Genomic DNA, 18,401 nt, shown 5'->3' with positions numbered 1-18,401 from the left:
TGCCATGCCATTGTGGTACAAACCCACCAGAGATGGACTGCATTACTCTCCTGGTTAACTTACAACCTAAACTTAGTGCTGTGTTTCTGTTTTCCAAACAGTATACTTTAATAGTACTTATATATATATATATATATATATATATATATATAAAAAGCTTTTTGTCATAACACCCAAGGTAATGTGTTATAACTGAGTCATTTAGCAGGTCACTCTGAACTACAAACAGCTATGAAAAGGAAATGAATCTCCCAGTAAAACCAAAATAGAGAACCAAACAGAGGGATGTGTCCAAAACACATCCTGTTTTCAGATCATCCTGTGTGCCCCTCCTTCCACAGAAACCAACCTTTCATGTGAACTGTGAATCTAAAGTTGTCCTCAAGCACTACAGGGTCCTTGCATGATAGACATTTAAGGAGGGAGAGCTAGGAGGAAGAGGTGCAGGAGAACCACACTTCAGAAGTTCTAGTTTTTTTTGTTGGTGGTGCTTTATATGTCGTGAAGTTATTTTGTTAACCAAAGAAAATTGTAATTCTCCTTCAGACTCTAACTCAACCTCCCTTCTCCGGCTGTGCTGTTAACTGGGTTAGGCTCCTAGCTTCACAGGACAGCGTGCACAGGACAGCATGAGTCACAGACTTTCATATTGAAGTCCCCATGATAAAGCAAAACAGTCTTGCGAAATACTTACCTGTGTCATCATCACTCAGGAGCGTAACAAGAAAACGCTAACGTAACATTAGTGTTACAAGACCATAGTTGTGACGGTGACACTAGGAGCCAATGAAATGTATTGAAGCGCTACAACGCATGGCTCTATTCTTGCAGAATAACGCAGGGCTTGGGGCATGGAAGGAGGTACTCTGAAAGTGTACAGCAGCAGCACTGGAGAGGCCATGCCAGCTTTGAGAATACTGTTGTGAGAAAGGTATGCCTCCATGAAATTCACAGCTTCACTTGTTCACATGGCAAACTTTTAAAACAAATTTTGTTAAATGTGTGAGTTCTCTTCAAAAGGGATGTGGCTCTACATGCTGCCTGTTGTATGTTTTCAGAAGACTTTTCACACCAAGCAATTTTTACAAGGTCTATTTCTGCCACTTACTGGGCTTCTAATGAATTACAATTTTAAATGTTCAGGATTTGATTCAATTAAGTCCAGCAGTCTTTACAGATTATATCTATGATTGTTTTTACTGACACGTGGGAAAAAAAATGACTCAACCTTTTAGTAACAGAATTTATGAAAAAATGTTTCTGCATTCCCACTGTGATTTATTCATTTCTCATATGTTCTCCAAATGCAGTTAGCACAGAAATTCCTCTGTATTTTTCTTTTTGACTGGGGTGGGAAACTGCAAAAGAATATGCAGGTTCAAGTAACACATCATTTAGCACACTAAATGACAATTTAGCATCACAGTGCATGATGATTTAGTCAACATCTAAAATAAAAGCATATGGGACTTCTGGATTTTATTTATTACCTAAAAAGTAGAATTAAGAGCTTTATCTCTTCACCAACAAAGGTATGAATATGCCTTGTAAAAAGAGAACTACCTGAACGCTGATGTTGTTTCTAGCACCTATATTCAACTATATAAAAACCCTCTTTTAGAATTTCTAGCAACTACACGTGGCTACATAAGAATGCTATTTTAGAAGTATGTTTTCCCTCTGAGCCACAGTCATCTGTAAAAGGGAAAACGAGCAGGTTTGTCGATGAGACCCGGCACCGTATTGCGGCTTTTGCCTTCCTCCCTGCTTCCTCGGGTTCCAGCTGAATCCCAAGGCGCTGCTGCCTGGGGGAAAGCAGCACACCCGTCCCCGGGAGCCCGTGGGAGCCCCTCGCCCGGAGCTCCCCTCTCAGCGCCTCCCGGGCCGGCGGCGGCCCAGCCCCGTCACGGCGGCCGCCCCGCGCCCCGCCCGCCGCCAACCACCGAGCAGGGGCCAAGAGCGCCCGGAGGAAGCGCGGCGGGGAAGGGGCGGCGGCGTGGCCATGCCCGTGAGTGGCGCCCCGGGGCCGGGGAGCGGGGGGTGGTCGGGTCCCGGTCTCCGCGCTCGGGCCCCCGCTAAGGGCGGCGGGGAGCGGGGTCTGACCGCGGGTGCGTTTCTGCCCTTGCCCTCCGCAGCTGGCCAAGGACCTGGTGCATCCCTCCTTGGAGGACGAGAAGAGGAAGCACAAGAAGAAGCGGCTGGTGCAGAGCCCCAACTCCTACTTCATGGACGTCAAGTGCCCAGGTAAAGGGCTGTGTGGCGGGCAGGAGGACGGACACGCGTTTTCTTGGGGCACTGTGCCACCGCAGAGGGGAGGCTTGTTCTCTAAACGTGGTGTACGTGTTCCGTAGGGGAAAAAATGTACTTTTCTTTCTTGAGAACTCTTTTAGTCCACACCTTTAAAAAAATTTACTGAAGCGATCCGTTTATCTATTTTTCTAGAGATCTAAAATAGGAAAAACAACATAGTCCTTAATGAAAACCTGGCACGGGGAAGGGGCGGGGGACAACCCCTCAGATCTGCAGCTCTGAGAAGTGAGATGACGTGGGTGGTTTAAATCATCCATGGCCCGAGTTTCAAATAAAAGCAATGTTTTTTTTCTTCCTTTTGTAAGTTGGTTGGTTCCAGAACAGCCAGAAAGACACTTCACAAGGACACATACAGCCGCAGTGTACACATACAGCAATACTAAGGTGCAGAAATCAAAAGTTGTACCTTACCTCCTAGACAGCACTGCAACAGTAGAAAGTGGTAACAGTAAGAAAACAACAGAGAAATGCATACACAGATTGACTTACAGTAGCAGTCATCTTGACTAGAAGGAATTTTTCTGTATTCATTTTTTCTTACTATCCTATTCTTAATAGTTTAGATTTCTAAGTAGCTCTTAGATGGAAAGCAATGTCTGAAAGTGAGGTAAAGTCATTAAAACTGTTTGCAAATAAACTGTTTACTTAAAATAAAAAACCTCTCATCAAGGAGCTTTCTGAGGACCTTCCTTGTGACACGTATACTTTTATCCTATCTTTCTGGGCCATACATGCTGAAAATGGAATCTGTGCTCACCCTCATCTATTTTCTATATCTGCATCTGGATTAAATCCATTACAAATTGTCTCTCCTATTCCTCCTAACTTAAAATACTTTCAAGGGCAAATAATGAAGGACATGAAAATTCTTTTGCATAAGAAGTTTATGAGATTGATCTCATGTTTTCCAAAAGTTGTAGAATTTAGAAGTTAAAGTTTTCCTGATGCTTGTTTTGAATCTGGAATGCACTGAAGTTATTATTCTATGCACGTCTTTTGGCACTAGCCTTACATAAACATGGCACTAGCCTTACACAGTACGACTGAGCATGTGCCTTATGTGCACTAATTATTAAACAGAAAGCAAACAGTTTTGAGCAGCAGTGCTCACATTCACAGCTGACAAACTTGATCAACGCTCAGCAATGTTCTAGTACAACAAATAATTATTTCTTTATCTAGAAGATTCTTTTGATCAGCACAGAAGGCTAGTCTAGGATGAAGATAAGGTATCCAGCTCCTGCTTTTTAGACAACACCTACTGCAGGTAAATTGAGGCTTGTCAGCCCTAAGGCTCCCTTGATGATTTTCACATGGGGAGGTGTAACAGTTTCATTCAGTTAACTAATTTGCTTTTCTATGCGTATCAATAAAAACATATAAGAGTTTCAGACTACAGTAACAATGTTTTACTCGGTATGCTTTGTAACAAAATACTAAATTGAAACAAGTATATTTAGAGTATCTGGTTCAATTACACATACATTTTAAAACATGCTAGAACACTCAGTGGAAAGTTTAATAATGCTGTTTTCCAGGGTGCTACAAGATCACCACTGTATTCAGCCATGCTCAGACAGTAGTTCTGTGTGTAGGCTGCTCAACCATCCTGTGTCAGCCTACTGGGGGAAAGGCTAGGCTCACAGAAGGTAAGGGGTACTGTTTAAGCAATCCCAATATTCCAGTTAATACTGTGCATTTACGTAGTGATAGTCTGCAAATCTTTTAGCTTTGATTTGTGGAAACTGATACCGGAAAGCTTATTTTTCAAGATGTTTTGTTTAACTAGTAAAAACATTGTTACTGGGCCCTAGCTTGCAAGTTTTTCTGCACTTTTTTTTTTTTTTTTTAATGGCTACACAGATAAATATGCGAGGGAACTTGGCAGCTAGATTTTGATCAAGCACACTTGATATTTGATGCTTGGATTTGTATCTTCTTTCAGGCTAACACTAGGCTAAAGGTTATTTATTTCTGAACTAATTTTAAAGGGTTAAAAAAGTTACCATTAAAGGAGTAGGGTACTTGGGCTAGGTTAACATGATTCCATGCCTCTGCTAGTCAGTGGTGGCTTGCTTGTTTATTTTTAAATAGAGGTGCTGTAATGCAGTTCCCTGGTTCACATTACTTAATTGAAATTTATATAAATTTTAAGGGAACAAATAACTACAGTTAATTACATGCATATAACTCGTTATAACACTGATGTCTTGAACCATAATCCAACAGCTAGGATATATGAAAAGCACTGGAAACACATAAGGGTTTCAAGAAATTTGAAGAATGAATCCAGACGTCATTCACCTTACATTTAAAGGACAAAATTTAGTATACATATTATATATAGTACTGCTTGTACTGCGTAATACTATACAGCAGTAGTTTATATGAGGATAGGATACCTGAAATGAGGCTGTTGAGCAATTGAAAAGGTACCAACACTCCTAGCTGCTGTTTCAGTTTAGGATTTGTACCACTAAGGGATAGAACAGTACACTAGAATTTTAAAAGACATCTCAAAAAAAGTAGTACACCTGAGCCTTAGCATAAAATGAATTCAAGATGACCATGTTGGGTTAGAGTAGACTCGATGTGCTAGCTAGTTACCTCTTATGGTACACAAAGTTTAAATTTACTATGCAAGTTCCCAACTTCAGTTGGGTGAACAATTTTTCAATGTCATCCAGCAATTTAAGACTATTCATATTTCTACTTTTCATTTCTTTGCAGGCTGCTCCTTTAGAAGAAAGCAACACTAAGTATTCTTTTCAGCGTAGGGCTTTGGATCTGTGTTCCTGAAAGCCTTAGCTGTTTAAGAAAATGTCTGTTAATATAACAATGTAATTATGATTGATTTTGTAAAAATGACATGGTACTGGTGACTGATGAGCTGGAATCTTTTTCAATAAACAGTTTGAAGTGCAAGTTTGCGGACAACTGAGCTTTATTTCTATAGTTTTAAACAGTGCATTATAATTGGGTGTTGTCATTTAATATAAAAATTAATATAAAAATCTGAACCTTGGACTTGCTGCATCCTTCCCTACATTAATCATCAGCAGCGTTTACCATATGGTGACAGACTGCTGTAAGAGTACATTTGGTACATTTTATCACTGTAGCAGCTCTGATTGCATGGATTACAAAGGCTAGACAGATTTAAGAAGGACACGCAGCTTATTTCCTTTCACCAATGATTTAGCCCCTTTACCATGTTGTAGAATGTGGTGATAGTTAATCTCAAATACGAAATTACTCACTTATGTTCGGATGTTTTTCTGGAATGCATGGCTTTCTCTTCCTCTATTCTGGTCTAGAAATTGCACTCTATACTGAGATTCCTACACATACACACACAAAAAAAAGAAAGTGTTTTGCAAAATACTGAAAGCATTCAGAATAAAGAAAGCATATGGCATACAAGCAACAGTAAGTCAACAAACTACGCTAACAGCTGTGAATGACTAAGACAGCAAAACCATGCTTATTTTCAGTATTAAGGTTGGAAATAATTACCTTTTTGCAATAAGGAAGCAGGTTTTTAGTTAGCTCTTAAAAATCAATCCCTGTCTAAATGGATATTCAAAAATTTAAATTTCTTTTTAAAACCATGATAAACCCGTCAAGCATGCCACCTTATATTTATCTTGTTTTACTACATGAAGTCTTGAGTTACGTGTCAACAACATCTTTCAGAACATCACCTGCCATGGTGGCCTTATTGTTGAGAATCTCTAATCAACTTGTGTTCATTTCATAAAGAAGTGGTAAGTTTCTAGTCAATTAAAAAAAAATGATATTGTAATTCAGTGCATTTGCAACATGTTTTATTTCAGTTAATTCACATAGCGAACACTGATAATTACCAATGCAAAAAGTAGGTGTTTGATACAGAAATAGATGCACCAATTTTGTATACATGCCTTTAAAAGAAGTACACTTTTATGTCAGCACCACACTGTTTTCACAACAAAAGTTAATTTAAGAGCATGTGAGTCACCTAAGTTGCTCTTAATTTACCAGTTTCCCCCATTTCTTGCTAGTTTATCAAATAACTGGTTTCAGATCTAAGATGACAGTAGCAATATTAAATCACTTGTGACCTGACTACACGTGCTAACAGCCAAACTGATTTCTAGTCACATGTACCTGCTTTCTCTTCCCACCCTGACCCCAACATATAAGAACTTAAGATTTATGATGAAGTACCACATCAGAGAAAGTTACTGACCCATTTTGCTACAGGTGTTAGAAGATGAAATGTAGACTCCATAACATTTCCAGTACTGTAGATACGATAATAGGCTTTTAAAGCCTTAAGTTACAGGAGATTAAAACAATGTGGTCTTCGCATATAAGAAGTTGGTGGCTAAACATATTCTATGATGGGAACAAGAGACTGTTAGTATCTTAGTGTTACAAGTATCTTAAAACACTTCTTAGCGTTACCCACTTTCTTACATACTTCAAACATTTGCATTCATTACTGTTCAGTCATATGTAGACAAGCATAATAATAGACCTATACCTTCTACACGCTTATTTTTTGTCTAAACCCAGTCACAATGGTCAGTAAGTGAACTTTGTTGCTTCTGAAGTACACAAAGCTTTTGAGAATAACTACTACTTGCAAAATAAATGCATCATACAAGAAAAGTCTGCTAAAGTACAATGGATCTTGGAGTAGCAGCATTACTTTTCAGAGTTTCTATATTTAAAATATTGTGTTTGGTCAACTTCTGTTCAGGTGTTCTTGAACATGGAAACTCAGAACTACTTACTCTTGTTCCCTGTGTAAAATGGGCAATGACTTCTGCTGCTGCACATTTACACAGCTAGCTGGTGCTGAAGACTGGAAAAAAATGCTGCCATTGAAGATGAGTATCTCCAGTATTGAACTCTCAAACAATATTAAAGATTCAAATGGGCGTAATTGAATACATTGCATCACCAAAGGCAATTTTGTTGAGAAAGGTTTACCTAGCCTGTCTTTACTGATTTGATATTCTTAAGATACCAAGACAACCAATAATTCATAAATACAAAAGTAAAATTTTGGTGGGAAAAAAAAAAACAAATAGTTCGGGTGTACCTTTTTACTGTTTTAAGGTACAAGAACAATTAAAATTTTGAAGAGCCCTATTGTCAATTAAAAATGCAGGTAGAGCACTGACACCTCAAAATAATACATTTCTTGGTTTGTCTGTCTTAGCCAAAAAAAAATAAATAATCACAGGCCTACAGGGAACAGAGCTGACAACCTGGTGTTTCATCAAATAGCAGGCATCAACTACAAAGTTAATGCCAAAGCATAGTCATACCTGCATCTTTCCCAAGCTACCTTATTTCAACTGTTATCCAAGACATCTGTCTCCTTCTATTCAGCAAAGCAGAGCTGCTAAATGGTGCAGAGACGTAAGTACTCAAACCTTTTCTGAACAATGCTTTGTTTTGTCTCCACCTGGAAATAATGTCTGATGTAACCACAAGGGAAGTAGAATAAGCAACAAAGCCTTGGTGATTATGGAGATCTTCCATGCCATTATGGAATATATAAAATTAATATAATCAGCTATTACTGTATCTCTCTCTCTCAAAAAAAAAAAAAAAAAAAAAGTTAAAAAAGTTAGATAATACTTATCTGGAAGTCTACAACAACTTCTTGTTCAGCTTTGTACAGAAGTAACTCCTTGAGGCAGGTCTTCAAAATGGAGAAAAGGATGGTTTGGGGAAAAAAAAATTACAAAATCTCAAAAAAAAAAAAAATCTTCAAGACTTCTACTACTGGCTTCAATACTGGGCTTTAAATTTTACTGATTTTAGTTCCTTATTCCTGTATCTGAAGGAATATCTATGTTCCAGAACATAGTGCCATTTCCAGCTATTAGCCACCATTTCTACTACCGAAGTTAGCATGTGTATCATCCAGTAACAATGGGACTGACAGCTCATCATATTGTGCTATTTGGGCATATTCAACTGTGAAATAATACCCTTATTTCCATGGTACAATAATCTCATGTTCTCTGTGTAATAAAAATGGAAGTGAGAACATCCAAATAACAAATGATTTACACATATTATTCTAGGCTCATTTCCTAATTCTTTGCAATCTATAATTCCGACAAAAGCGTACTCCTGGTACTTCTTCATTCTGGAGGTAGCTTTGTTTTTTGCTTTTCAGACAAATAAGAAAAGCTGTATGTAAAAGTACAAAAGTCAACAGTAAAACCATTTTGAAGCAATGGTGAACAGGTCTGGCAGACCTGAACTTTGAAAATAACAAATTCAGTCTTTACGTGCCCAAATCAAGATGTGCAAGTTGTTCAAAAGCTTTAACATTTAAGGTAGATAATTTTTTGTTGTATTCAGTACAAGAAACAAATCCTTTTTTTGTTTTCTTTTTCTTTTTTAATCTTTGTTAAGTACTTAAGTAGATGAGGAAAGAAAACCTGCTACTGAAGTGATAATTTACACAGGTAATGCAGGAAGTCAAATTTGACTGTTACATTTTTCTTTTCTATCAGTTAGGAACTTCCCTGAGAGATGAATTCCAGCTACGCTTAGGTTCTGTTAGTGCTGCCACACTTAAGTGTACTGTTGATACTTTTTCCTCATGTATTCTTACATATCTCAGAGTCTAATTTGATCTCCTTCTCCATTTTCTATGTTTCAGTACAGTGAGTTCAGTCACACATCTTTTTTTTTTTTTTTTTAATCTATGTATTGTGCCCGTTTTTCTTTATCAAATTCCCTTGCAATCTTTAAGGCAGTGCTGTTGAGGGAAACTGACTGCATATTACAAATAATACTAACAATTACTCCTCTAGGTGGTGCCACTAGTGCAGTGTCTATGGCTTTGGAGTCCAGATCTTCAGGAAGAATCAGGAGGACGCTACTTGCCCCCACTGCACCACCTGTATGAGATGCATAGTGTCTCTGCTGTCTGCAAAATCCATATTGTTGCTTTTTCTCTACTACAGCCCAAGCCATTGCATATTTACCATCCCTGTCCCATGACACTTCAGTTTTTGGCACTGGGGTCCACATCATTGCGACTGTGTCTGGTTTGAGGTACCCAGGAAGAAGTTTGCCACCACTGTTTTTAAATTGTCCAACTTGGTAACTGTACAACATGGCATTTCCAAATTTCAGAAGGTCACCTACTGATGACAGAAAGCCTCCACCAGCCCATTTGTAAGAGTTGTCCACATATGGTGCGTTTACCAGACGTCCTTTTTTGTTGTAAACGTAACACCTAGAATTCAAGAAAACTCGTCATCTCAGATACTATGTAATACAACCTTAAAAGGGCATACTGAGCATGTATTAACTTTCTCTCATGAAACTTTGTCTTTAAAACATTTTCCTTAAGTGTATTTCATTTGTAGGAAGATTAACAAAAAATTCAGATGGGAAAAACAAAAATTAAGCTTAGAAGCTTAGTTTCAATGTAAGTACTAATCCTTCTACTTCTTATTAGGTTACGCAAAGAGTGAAAGCAATATACAAGAGACAGGATGGAAACCTGTAGATCAGCCAGCACAGGACTTCTCTCAAATCTCTGTATTACGTTTAAAGTGTTTCAAGGAAGAGGAATCCTATTACTACACTGCGCTTATCACACACAAAACTGAAACTTCAGCAAGTTTTATATGGACTGTTCTGAAACAGTAGTTTCCATTTGTGATTGATTTCTCCCCTCACCCAATTACAGTTACTATATATAACTGAACATTCGGAAACATTTTTGCAAAACCTTTCATTAAAATGCAAATTGGAAAATTACCAACTATAAATGCAGAATGAACAGCGAAAGAGGAGTACAGAACCTCTGAAAATTTGCAAGCAAAATTAATACCAGCTCAAAGCATTTTAGAATACAGCAGTAAAACTATCCCTAAAAGATTACCAACTGCTGTTGCATATTTAAAGCATCGCTTTTACAACAGTTAACGACATTGAAATGTAAGTACTATAAACCTTGTAATACAATATGTTCATAACCACTCCTACTTCATAAGAGCACTTTAAAATCCAAACTTTTATGAAGTTTGAACCTCATTTTGATTTTTTTTGTCTATAACCTGCTTTTGTGATTGTTAGAAACTTCCTCCAGCACCAAAATTTAACAAATCAGGTGAGTCATCAAATCACAGTGGCTCAGTAAAATAAGGCTCAAGACAGATGAGAAACTCAATCCTCATTACTCCATTTTCATCTATTTACACTTACCTGCTTAATTGTAACCAAACTAAATGCAAACTTCCAAGTCACCTCTGCCATTTCCCTGCCCCATATATACCCTTATAATAGGAAAAACTTATTTCCCATCCCATAATTTCACATTAATTGCAGAACCAATACCATAACGCAGAAATAAAATCAGTTAGTTACATGACTAACTTTGAAATAACACGAGCCACTTCTTTAAGGGCCCAACCAAAAAGAAATCGCACGTTCTTAATTCAGTTTGCTCAAAGATAGAAAGAACAATGATCACTGTAAGAAGAGCAGAGTAAAAATTCATCCTTGTTTACCTTGCTCTGTTATATATCATTGCTTCATTGTCATCTAGTACAGTTGACAGCATATCCAAGTCACGAAACATTTTTAGCATATAATCTGTAAATTTTTGTCCCGAAACTCTCTCCACAACAGCACTTAAGAGGGTGAAGCCATACGTTGAATACAAGAACTGACTACCTTAAAGAAAAAGGGAAAAAAGTTTAGTTTCATGGTGCTTATATTTTATACCATAGGCATCCTATTTAAGTAATCACACGTGCAAATAAAGCTATGTATAGCAATAAACAATCAATTTAAAGACCCCACCCCCAATTTTAATTGCATGTAAAACACTTGGTTATGATACTGGGTCCTAGAAACTGCTGTATGGCAGCAGACAGACACTTGCTAAGTGCAGGTAGCTCTGAGAGCAGCACTAAATGTTTTCCAGGATTCTGCATGTACCACCAGGTTTCATGCTGAGATATAAAGACTGACATTTAACATTCTTTACATGCCATTTGCCATATTAGTTCTAACAATGATACCTGTATTTGGAGAGCTGAAACCATGAAATTACTTAAGAGATGCTGACCTACCTAACTTGATAGCATCTGTACCATAAAGACAGAAAGACAACACTATACTCAGTCAAGGTTTTCCAAGGCCTTACTCATATTTATCACTATTAAAGTTCTAGGTTTCTAGTTCTAGAATATCCTGGAATATTATATGAACAGTAACGTGTATTATTTTAGATGATGTATCCTGTTTTTAATCTAAACTGGTGGTAACACCTTTTATCAAACATCTATATATCAAGCAACAGTTTTCATCAAAGTGTCCAGAGTCAAGACAGATCCCTTACCTGATATGATTCCTAGAACCCTCAAGATGGTACGTGTTAGCTTCTCAGCCTTCCAATCCCTCGCCTCATAAATACACATTATTAACTGTTTATCAGCAATGGGTATCATTTGCCTATTAACCTAACTCATTTAGAACTTACACCTGAAACTCTTCCAAGTCCTCTCTACAATTGAATTATATAATTCCAGTAACAACAAACTTTGGTAGTTCTATGACTCCATGGTATTTCAATATAATTATTTAGCTCTGATCTGTTGCCTCAATAATGCTGCTTTTGGTTCACATCTAGAAGGTCTCCAGAACATGAACACGGCAAGCTGGTGGCTGCTTACAAAATACTTTGTAGATATAAAGTGTTTAGAATATACTTTGAAATTGTATTTTCATAGCACTTAACTGCATTACTCAGAGCTCCTAAGAGTTTTATTTCTACCTGAGGTCCCACCTTTGCACTATCTTGGACTCTTTGTATTACCTTTTACTTTTTAGGACTAACCTACATCATTTTTTGAACCTGCTTGCTACTGGAATTACACCATTAGAAACATAACCATATAAGCATAATTTTTTTAAGTCAGCATATTGTTTAAGATACCTCTACAAGATAGATATCCAAATTGAACTAGTGAAGTCCTGATCAGTTCAGTCATCAAAAAAGTTGTCGGTAGAAGGACAATAACATGACTATACAGTTTGTACAGATCAGCCCAAATATTTCTCCACTGAGCTTTTATCAGGGCACAGGAAAAAAAAATAACCAGTGTTTTTGTGTGTTTTGATTTAGTTCTACTTATTGGACCCTACTAGCCTCACTGCATATAAAACAACTTGAAACAAACAAACAAACAAAAAACATCACCAGAAAAGTATATTTTGGTCTAAAGGAGTAGTAACTCACCTGGTTTGAAGAATAAAGGATCATTTTTAAATATTTTCAGTGATTCGATCACACTTTCAAATTTTTCCTTCAAATAATACTCTTCTTGCTCAAATTCCTTGTCTCTCTTGCCAGGTTTTGAATTTCGGCTTTTTACTTCACCTTCGTGTTCTTTCTTTGGTTTGACAGAATCAGTTTTTTCAATGCCTTTACCATCCTTCTCTTTTTGTTCTTTATCCTGATTGGGTTTTGTTAATTTCAATGCTCTGTTTGCCTTTTCCTTTTCTTCCTTTACTTTTGCAATATCTTTTTCATAGTGACGAATCCCACTCAGGTGTGAAACTAACAGTCTTGTAGTAATAGTGACCTAGGTAGAATGAACAACATGAGCTCTGTGATTAAACACACAATGCAAACTGATTCACCAGAAAGTACAACTCAACATGAGGAAGGGACAGAGACATAAGAGCTTTTAAGCATCATGTATTAAAAGGAGTTAAAATAAATAAATAAATATATGCACACCACACACTATAAAACTGAAGATCCAAATTTCCAGCATTTCTTTTTCAAGCAACAAATATCAGTACTTGTCTATATGATTTCTGATGTTTTATAGGAAGAGATAATACAGCACTTGTACACATATGGCTGTGCAATCACAGGAACAAAATCCAAACAAGTGTTAACAATAAACAACTACGCACCTTTTCACCCTCGTAGACCTTTTCTGGAAATTCAGGGACGTATTTCTGCACTGGAGCATCTAGGTCCAGTTTCCCCTCTTCCCACAATTTAGCAATGGCCATCATGGTAAGACACTTGCTAATACTAGCAATTCGCATGATCGTCTCTGGCTTACATAAAACACGATTCTCTACATCAGCATAACCCAAACCTTTAAGACATAAAGACATAAACTTTTAATACATAAAAACAGTGGTAAATATTTTTACACAGAGACATGCTGAATTATTTGCAAATTACTAGATTTACTGGCTCCTCAAAATATATTTCTTCTAGCTGAACTGAGAAATGAAGCATTAGAAGCATGCTCCTGCTTCAATTAAATGAATAACAGTATTTAGTAGGATAGGTTAATCAGAGCCCATGGTATTAACCAGCATCAACCCAAATTAATGATTAAGCACACAAAACAAACTTAACCCTAAACAAGACTGAAGATTAAGCCAAAATTTTTACTCCTGAGGTCAAATATTTAATGTAGAAAAACTAAAGACAACAAAACATGGATTGTAAAATAATTCTCCAACAGTCCTACATACTCTTTTATTTCTCTAATTAAATATTAAAAACAACTAAAAGGTCTTATTTTATCAATATAGAAATTAAGAAATTACTCAAAAACCTTGCAACAATTACATAAGCTGTAAAGATTCACAAAACAGTCTGTTTCACCACCTTCTAGCCTGACTTCAATGAAAAGACAACTTCAGAATCCCCATATCAGTGTTTTCCCTATATAACCAACATAAGTCTGGTGGCACTAACTGGAATTAATGAAGCATTAGCAGACCCCCAAAGTAGTCTTCATTTTGAGCTGGGTTTGAAGAAAACGTGCAAGTGATGTTTCAGCAGAAAAAGCTATGAAGTACAGTGATGATACATTTGCAGGTTTCAGTACAAGCACATTTGTAAAACCCGCAAGCAATGCATTGTCTGGCTATATAACACAATAGTCTAATAGTAAACTACTCGGCAACAAAACTTGCCAAAATACAAGAAATAAAACCAATTATATCAGTTGCCTAAGACATTTTCTTTCTTTCCTTTTATGTGAAATTACTACTTGAGCTTTTGCATTGTATCTGTGAATGTAAATGCCATACTGCTAAGGAAAACACCTTCTGAAACTTAAATCACTCTCACCAATTTAGCAAGAAAACAGGTTTGATACCAGTCACAACATACGTTTGATTTATACCCGATTCTGTTTTTCCCCCCATGAAGCAGGGAGGAGGAAAACAAAATGAGCTAGAAACCTACTAAAGCAATGTGATCCACATCCCAGCTGCCTTTCTCAAGGCAGTGCCTTTTTCTGTATCCACACACAGCACTGTACAGAAACCTCCATCATGGCTTATACTTCCCCATGTAGTTGCCTTGCTATGGGATATGGCAGTCAGGGTGATAAACCACAACCCAGGCACAAGTTCCCTCAAGCACCTTCCTGAATGTCAAGGAAGAGATTCCACAGGAGTCTTAAAAAAACCTCTGCTTTCATTACATGTAAGCTGAGACAAGAAAAAGCTATCCTATTTGAAAGCTATTGTAATTGAGTTTGTAGTACAATCGTCTTTATCAGGCCACATTACAACAGGCACCAGAAATTCTGCTACTCACTTCTGTCACAATAAGAGAAATGGAGAACAATAATCAGCTTTACACTTACAAAAATATTAATTAAAACACTATCAGAATAAAGTTAAAAACTTACAGAGATTTTTTTTTCAAATTCTTTACCACCTACATGAAATACATTTGTATTTACTACCATTACCTTATTTGTCCAAAAAAGAAAAAAAAATACAACAGATTATGAAAATATTTCTAAAAACACTGTATTTTTTATAATGAATATCAAATATCTACGATGAGCAAAACTGCAGACTATTTAAAACTAACCTGTATAATCAGAACAATCACTTGCAAATTCTGAAAGGATGACAGTTGTTAAATCTCAGTGCCTTCCTAGTAACAATCTACACCTCAGCCAAGAAATAGGAGAGAGATCACCAACTACAAGTTATTATTACTTTGACTATCAAATAAGTTCCTAGGAAGAAACCAGGTTTTTAACCTCCCATCACACTTCCAGCAGACTACACTACAGGTGTATGCCTAGAGTACGTGTACAGTGAAAGACTGATCTGACAAATTAATGAAAGAAACATTCTTAAACATAACCACTGATATACACTAGCATACTCGTGAAGTTGGTATGTTACTGACTCCTAGATGTTAACAGCGTTTACCAAGGAAAGTACCACTTCATGCTTCCTAAGCACCTGTCTCTGACCACTTCCCTGAGACAAGACATCAAGTGGATGAAATCCTGGCCTGGATGGTGTGTCTGAATTGGTCACCATTTCCTGGGAACAGACACAACTGGTAGTCCCACATACTGACCTTCTGACCAGACTTCCTTGCCGTCTACAGAGACTCCAACCAGTATACCCGGGATTCCTGCTTCATCCTGTCAAAAAAGAAAAAAAAAAAAAAGAGTGAAAACAAAGAATCTCTACAGTTTTTAAACACCTCCCAAGCTCTAAAGATGCAAACGCATCTACTATTACAAATACGATTGCATATTGTTGCAACGTTATAATTTAAATTCTATTAAGTATTAGACGGTCCGAACAGGTATAAATTGCTTTCACAAAGCAAAGACTTCAATTCAGCAGCTCTGAAAAATACGTTTATCAGCGTAATAACAACTTAATAAAAATAACTTACTTCATAATTTAACGAACTTAACGAGCAGGACGCACAAAACTCAGAGGAGAGTCCACAGGCAGGCCGTGCCCAGCAGCACCTCCTGAGTGCACGCAGTCCTTCCAGGGGCTGCGGTTCCCTCCTCAGCAGGGCAGCTCCTCCAGAGCGCCCCCCCCGCAGCCCCCGCAGCCCCCTCGGCTTCTCGCTCCCCTCAGGAACCGCTCTCCGGCGCCCGGCCCCCTGGCGGCCATCTTACCGCCCCTGCCCCTCCTCGGCCCGCCCTGCGCGACCCCCAGCACCTTGATCCTCCGCAGCAGGTCTCGGCTCCTCTCGATGGCCGCGCCGAAGCCCCGAGGGGACGACGCCGGCATCGCCTCTTCCTCCTCCTGCCCGACGCCGGCCTCGCAGCCCGCCGGCACCTTCACCCCCAGGGCCAGCCCCAGCGCCAGCCCCCAGCCCCATGGCCGTCCCCCGGCGCCGCCGCCCCCTCGCCGGGCCGCCGCCAGCCGCCCGGGGGCCGCCGCCCGCCGCAGGGCCCGCGCCAGCCCGTACATGGCGGCGCCTCCCCGCCCCGGCCCGCCCCGGCCCAGGCGGCTCCAGCCGCTCCCGAGCGCTCGCTCGGCCGCGCTCCGAACGCGTCGAGCCCCGGCGGGGCCGCCTCGCCCGCCCTGCCCCTCAGGGCCGCTCCCCAGCCCGGCCCCGCCGCCGGACTAGGGCAGGAAAGCGGGCGGAGAAAGGGCGGGAGGAGGGCGGCCCCGCTGCCCGCCTCAGAGAGCCGCCAGGTCCCCCTCAGCCTCCTCTTGGCCAGGCTGGGCAGACCAGGGGTCCTCGGCCCCTCCTCACAGGAAGTAACGCCGAGATAAAACGTTTTACTGCTAGATGAGCAATTTAATCTAAGTTAATAAGAAATTACCAACAAGCGTAGATTTTCCAAATGCCAGGTTTAGAGTCAAGTTTCAGCCTACGACAGTGCTAACAGCATTGAGAGCTGGGCTCACTGAAGGTTTTCGATGTAGTTGCTCAAAGACCGGAGAGACATACCAAGTGCCCTCCAAACTACACTTCTAAAGTATTTCAGACAAGCTTCCTCTAAACTTGCTCCATACTGGTTGCCAATAAACTTTTAATAGCTGTCTTTCTAATGATCTGAATGTTGTCTTAATAGCAAATTGGACCGAATGGTGACCAAATCATAATATTATTTATTACTCACGAAAGCAGGAGGATTTTCATTGTATCAGCAGCTTGTGATTGATATACTGTACGTACCAGCTAGATGCAAGCCCCGTCCTATAACCAGGCCTCTTATGAGCTTTGCCAAGTGGATGAGTCTGCAGATTTGGGATCCTCAGAGGAGCCCTTCATTCGCAATTAAGGGGAGTTTAAGTGCCTAGTGCAAAGGCAAATCCAGAACCACTCAACAGTGTTTGTGGAATTGTTAGTCCACATCTCTAACCGGGTCATCAAAACATCTCTGTTAGCATGAAGATACTCAGTTATACACCTTCCTATACAACAGTGCTGTGAAATTACTAATTACAGCAGATGATGTTAGGTTCCCTCCTTCAATTTCATTTCAGTCTTTTTTTTTTTTTAATCACTTATTACTGCTCTTTACAATAGCAGACCACCTAGACCAAGAGTCAAAAGCAATAGGGAAGGACAGTGAGGGACTGATTTATACAATATAGTCCCAAATGCCCAAGATGTTATACGATATTGTCCATGACGTGTAGAAAGTCCTTAGGCTTATACTGAAAGTAACTGGGTCCCTGACATACTTCGGAAAATGCAGAGGTGTACAAACAGCTGAGAAATCAGAGGAGGGCTACGAAGATGGTGAAAGGCCTTGAGGGGAAGACGTACGAAGAACGGCTGAGGTCACTGGGCCTGTTCAGCCTGGAGAAGAGGAGGCTGAGGGGAGACCTCATCACAGTCTACAACTTCCTCGTAAGGGGGTGTCGAGAGGCAGGAGACCTTTTCTCCATTAACACTAGTGACAGGACCCGCGGGAATGGGGTTAAGCTGAGGCAGGGGAAATTTAGGCTGGACGTCAGGAGGGGGTTCTTCACAGAGAGGGTGGTTGCACACTGGAACAGGCTCCCCAGGGAAGTGGTCACTGCACCGAGCCTGTCTGAATTTAAGAAGAGATTGGACTGTGCACTTAGGCACATGGTCTGAACTTTTGGGTAGACCTGTACGGTGTCAAGAGTTGGACTTCATGATCCTTAAGGGTCCCTTCCAACTCAGGATATTCTATGATTCTATGATTCTATGAAATGATCAGTGACCTTTGTTTTCAGCTGTTCAAAGTGAGTCGTTTTAAGAGAATGCCTTTAACTAGACTGTTATAAGACCTTAAACCTTGCAAATACAAACT

At 39.4% G+C, this 18,401-nt stretch overlaps 2 protein-coding genes across 3 annotated transcripts; one reads left to right on the top strand and one right to left on the bottom strand.

The window, feature by feature from the left end:
- The first annotated feature begins 1,940 nt into the window (after positions 1-1,940).
- On the top strand, positions 1,941-5,216 carry RPS27L (ribosomal protein S27 like). The gene is made up of 4 exons (XM_084293192.1): positions 1,941-2,008; positions 2,136-2,244; positions 3,849-3,959; positions 5,041-5,216. Exons 1-4 carry the CDS (start codon positions 2,003-2,005, stop codon positions 5,067-5,069), a joined length of 255 nt encoding a protein of 84 aa, XP_084149318.1. The 5' UTR covers positions 1,941-2,002; the 3' UTR covers positions 5,070-5,216.
- Positions 5,217-7,374: 2,158 nt separating this feature from the next.
- LACTB (lactamase beta) lies at positions 7,375-16,575 on the bottom strand (the record flags this gene model as incomplete). 2 transcript variants are annotated; one of them, XM_084293189.1, is made up of 7 exons in its annotated part: positions 7,375-8,011; positions 9,478-9,568; positions 10,851-11,016; positions 12,587-12,932; positions 13,273-13,463; positions 15,716-15,782; positions 16,321-16,575. In XM_084293189.1, 7 exons carry the CDS (start codon positions 16,573-16,575, stop codon positions 7,937-7,939), a joined length of 1,191 nt encoding a protein of 396 aa, XP_084149315.1. In that variant the 3' UTR covers positions 7,375-7,936. The 2 variants fall into 2 exon arrangements, with proteins under 2 accessions (XP_084149315.1, XP_084149314.1); XM_084293188.1 differs by having other exon boundaries at positions 7,375-9,568.
- Positions 16,576-18,401: the final 1,826 nt, after the last annotated feature.

This window comes from Netta rufina (assembly GCF_964035555.1).
Source record: "Netta rufina genome assembly, chromosome: 11".
NCBI classification, from domain to species: Eukaryota; Metazoa; Chordata; class Aves; order Anseriformes; family Anatidae; genus Netta; species Netta rufina.
Note: the sequence above shows the minus strand (reverse complement) of the source record. Positions and strands in the feature narration are given on the sequence as shown.

Excerpts from the sequence above, each read along its gene's own strand:
- RPS27L (XM_084293192.1), top strand. Across the intron at positions 2,245-3,848 it reads CATGGACGTCAAGTGCCCAG|GGTGCTACAAGATCACCACT; the intron begins GTAAAGGGCTGT and ends GCTGTTTTCCAG. Across the intron at positions 3,960-5,040 it reads AAAGGCTAGGCTCACAGAAG|GCTGCTCCTTTAGAAGAAAG; the intron begins GTAAGGGGTACT and ends ATTTCTTTGCAG.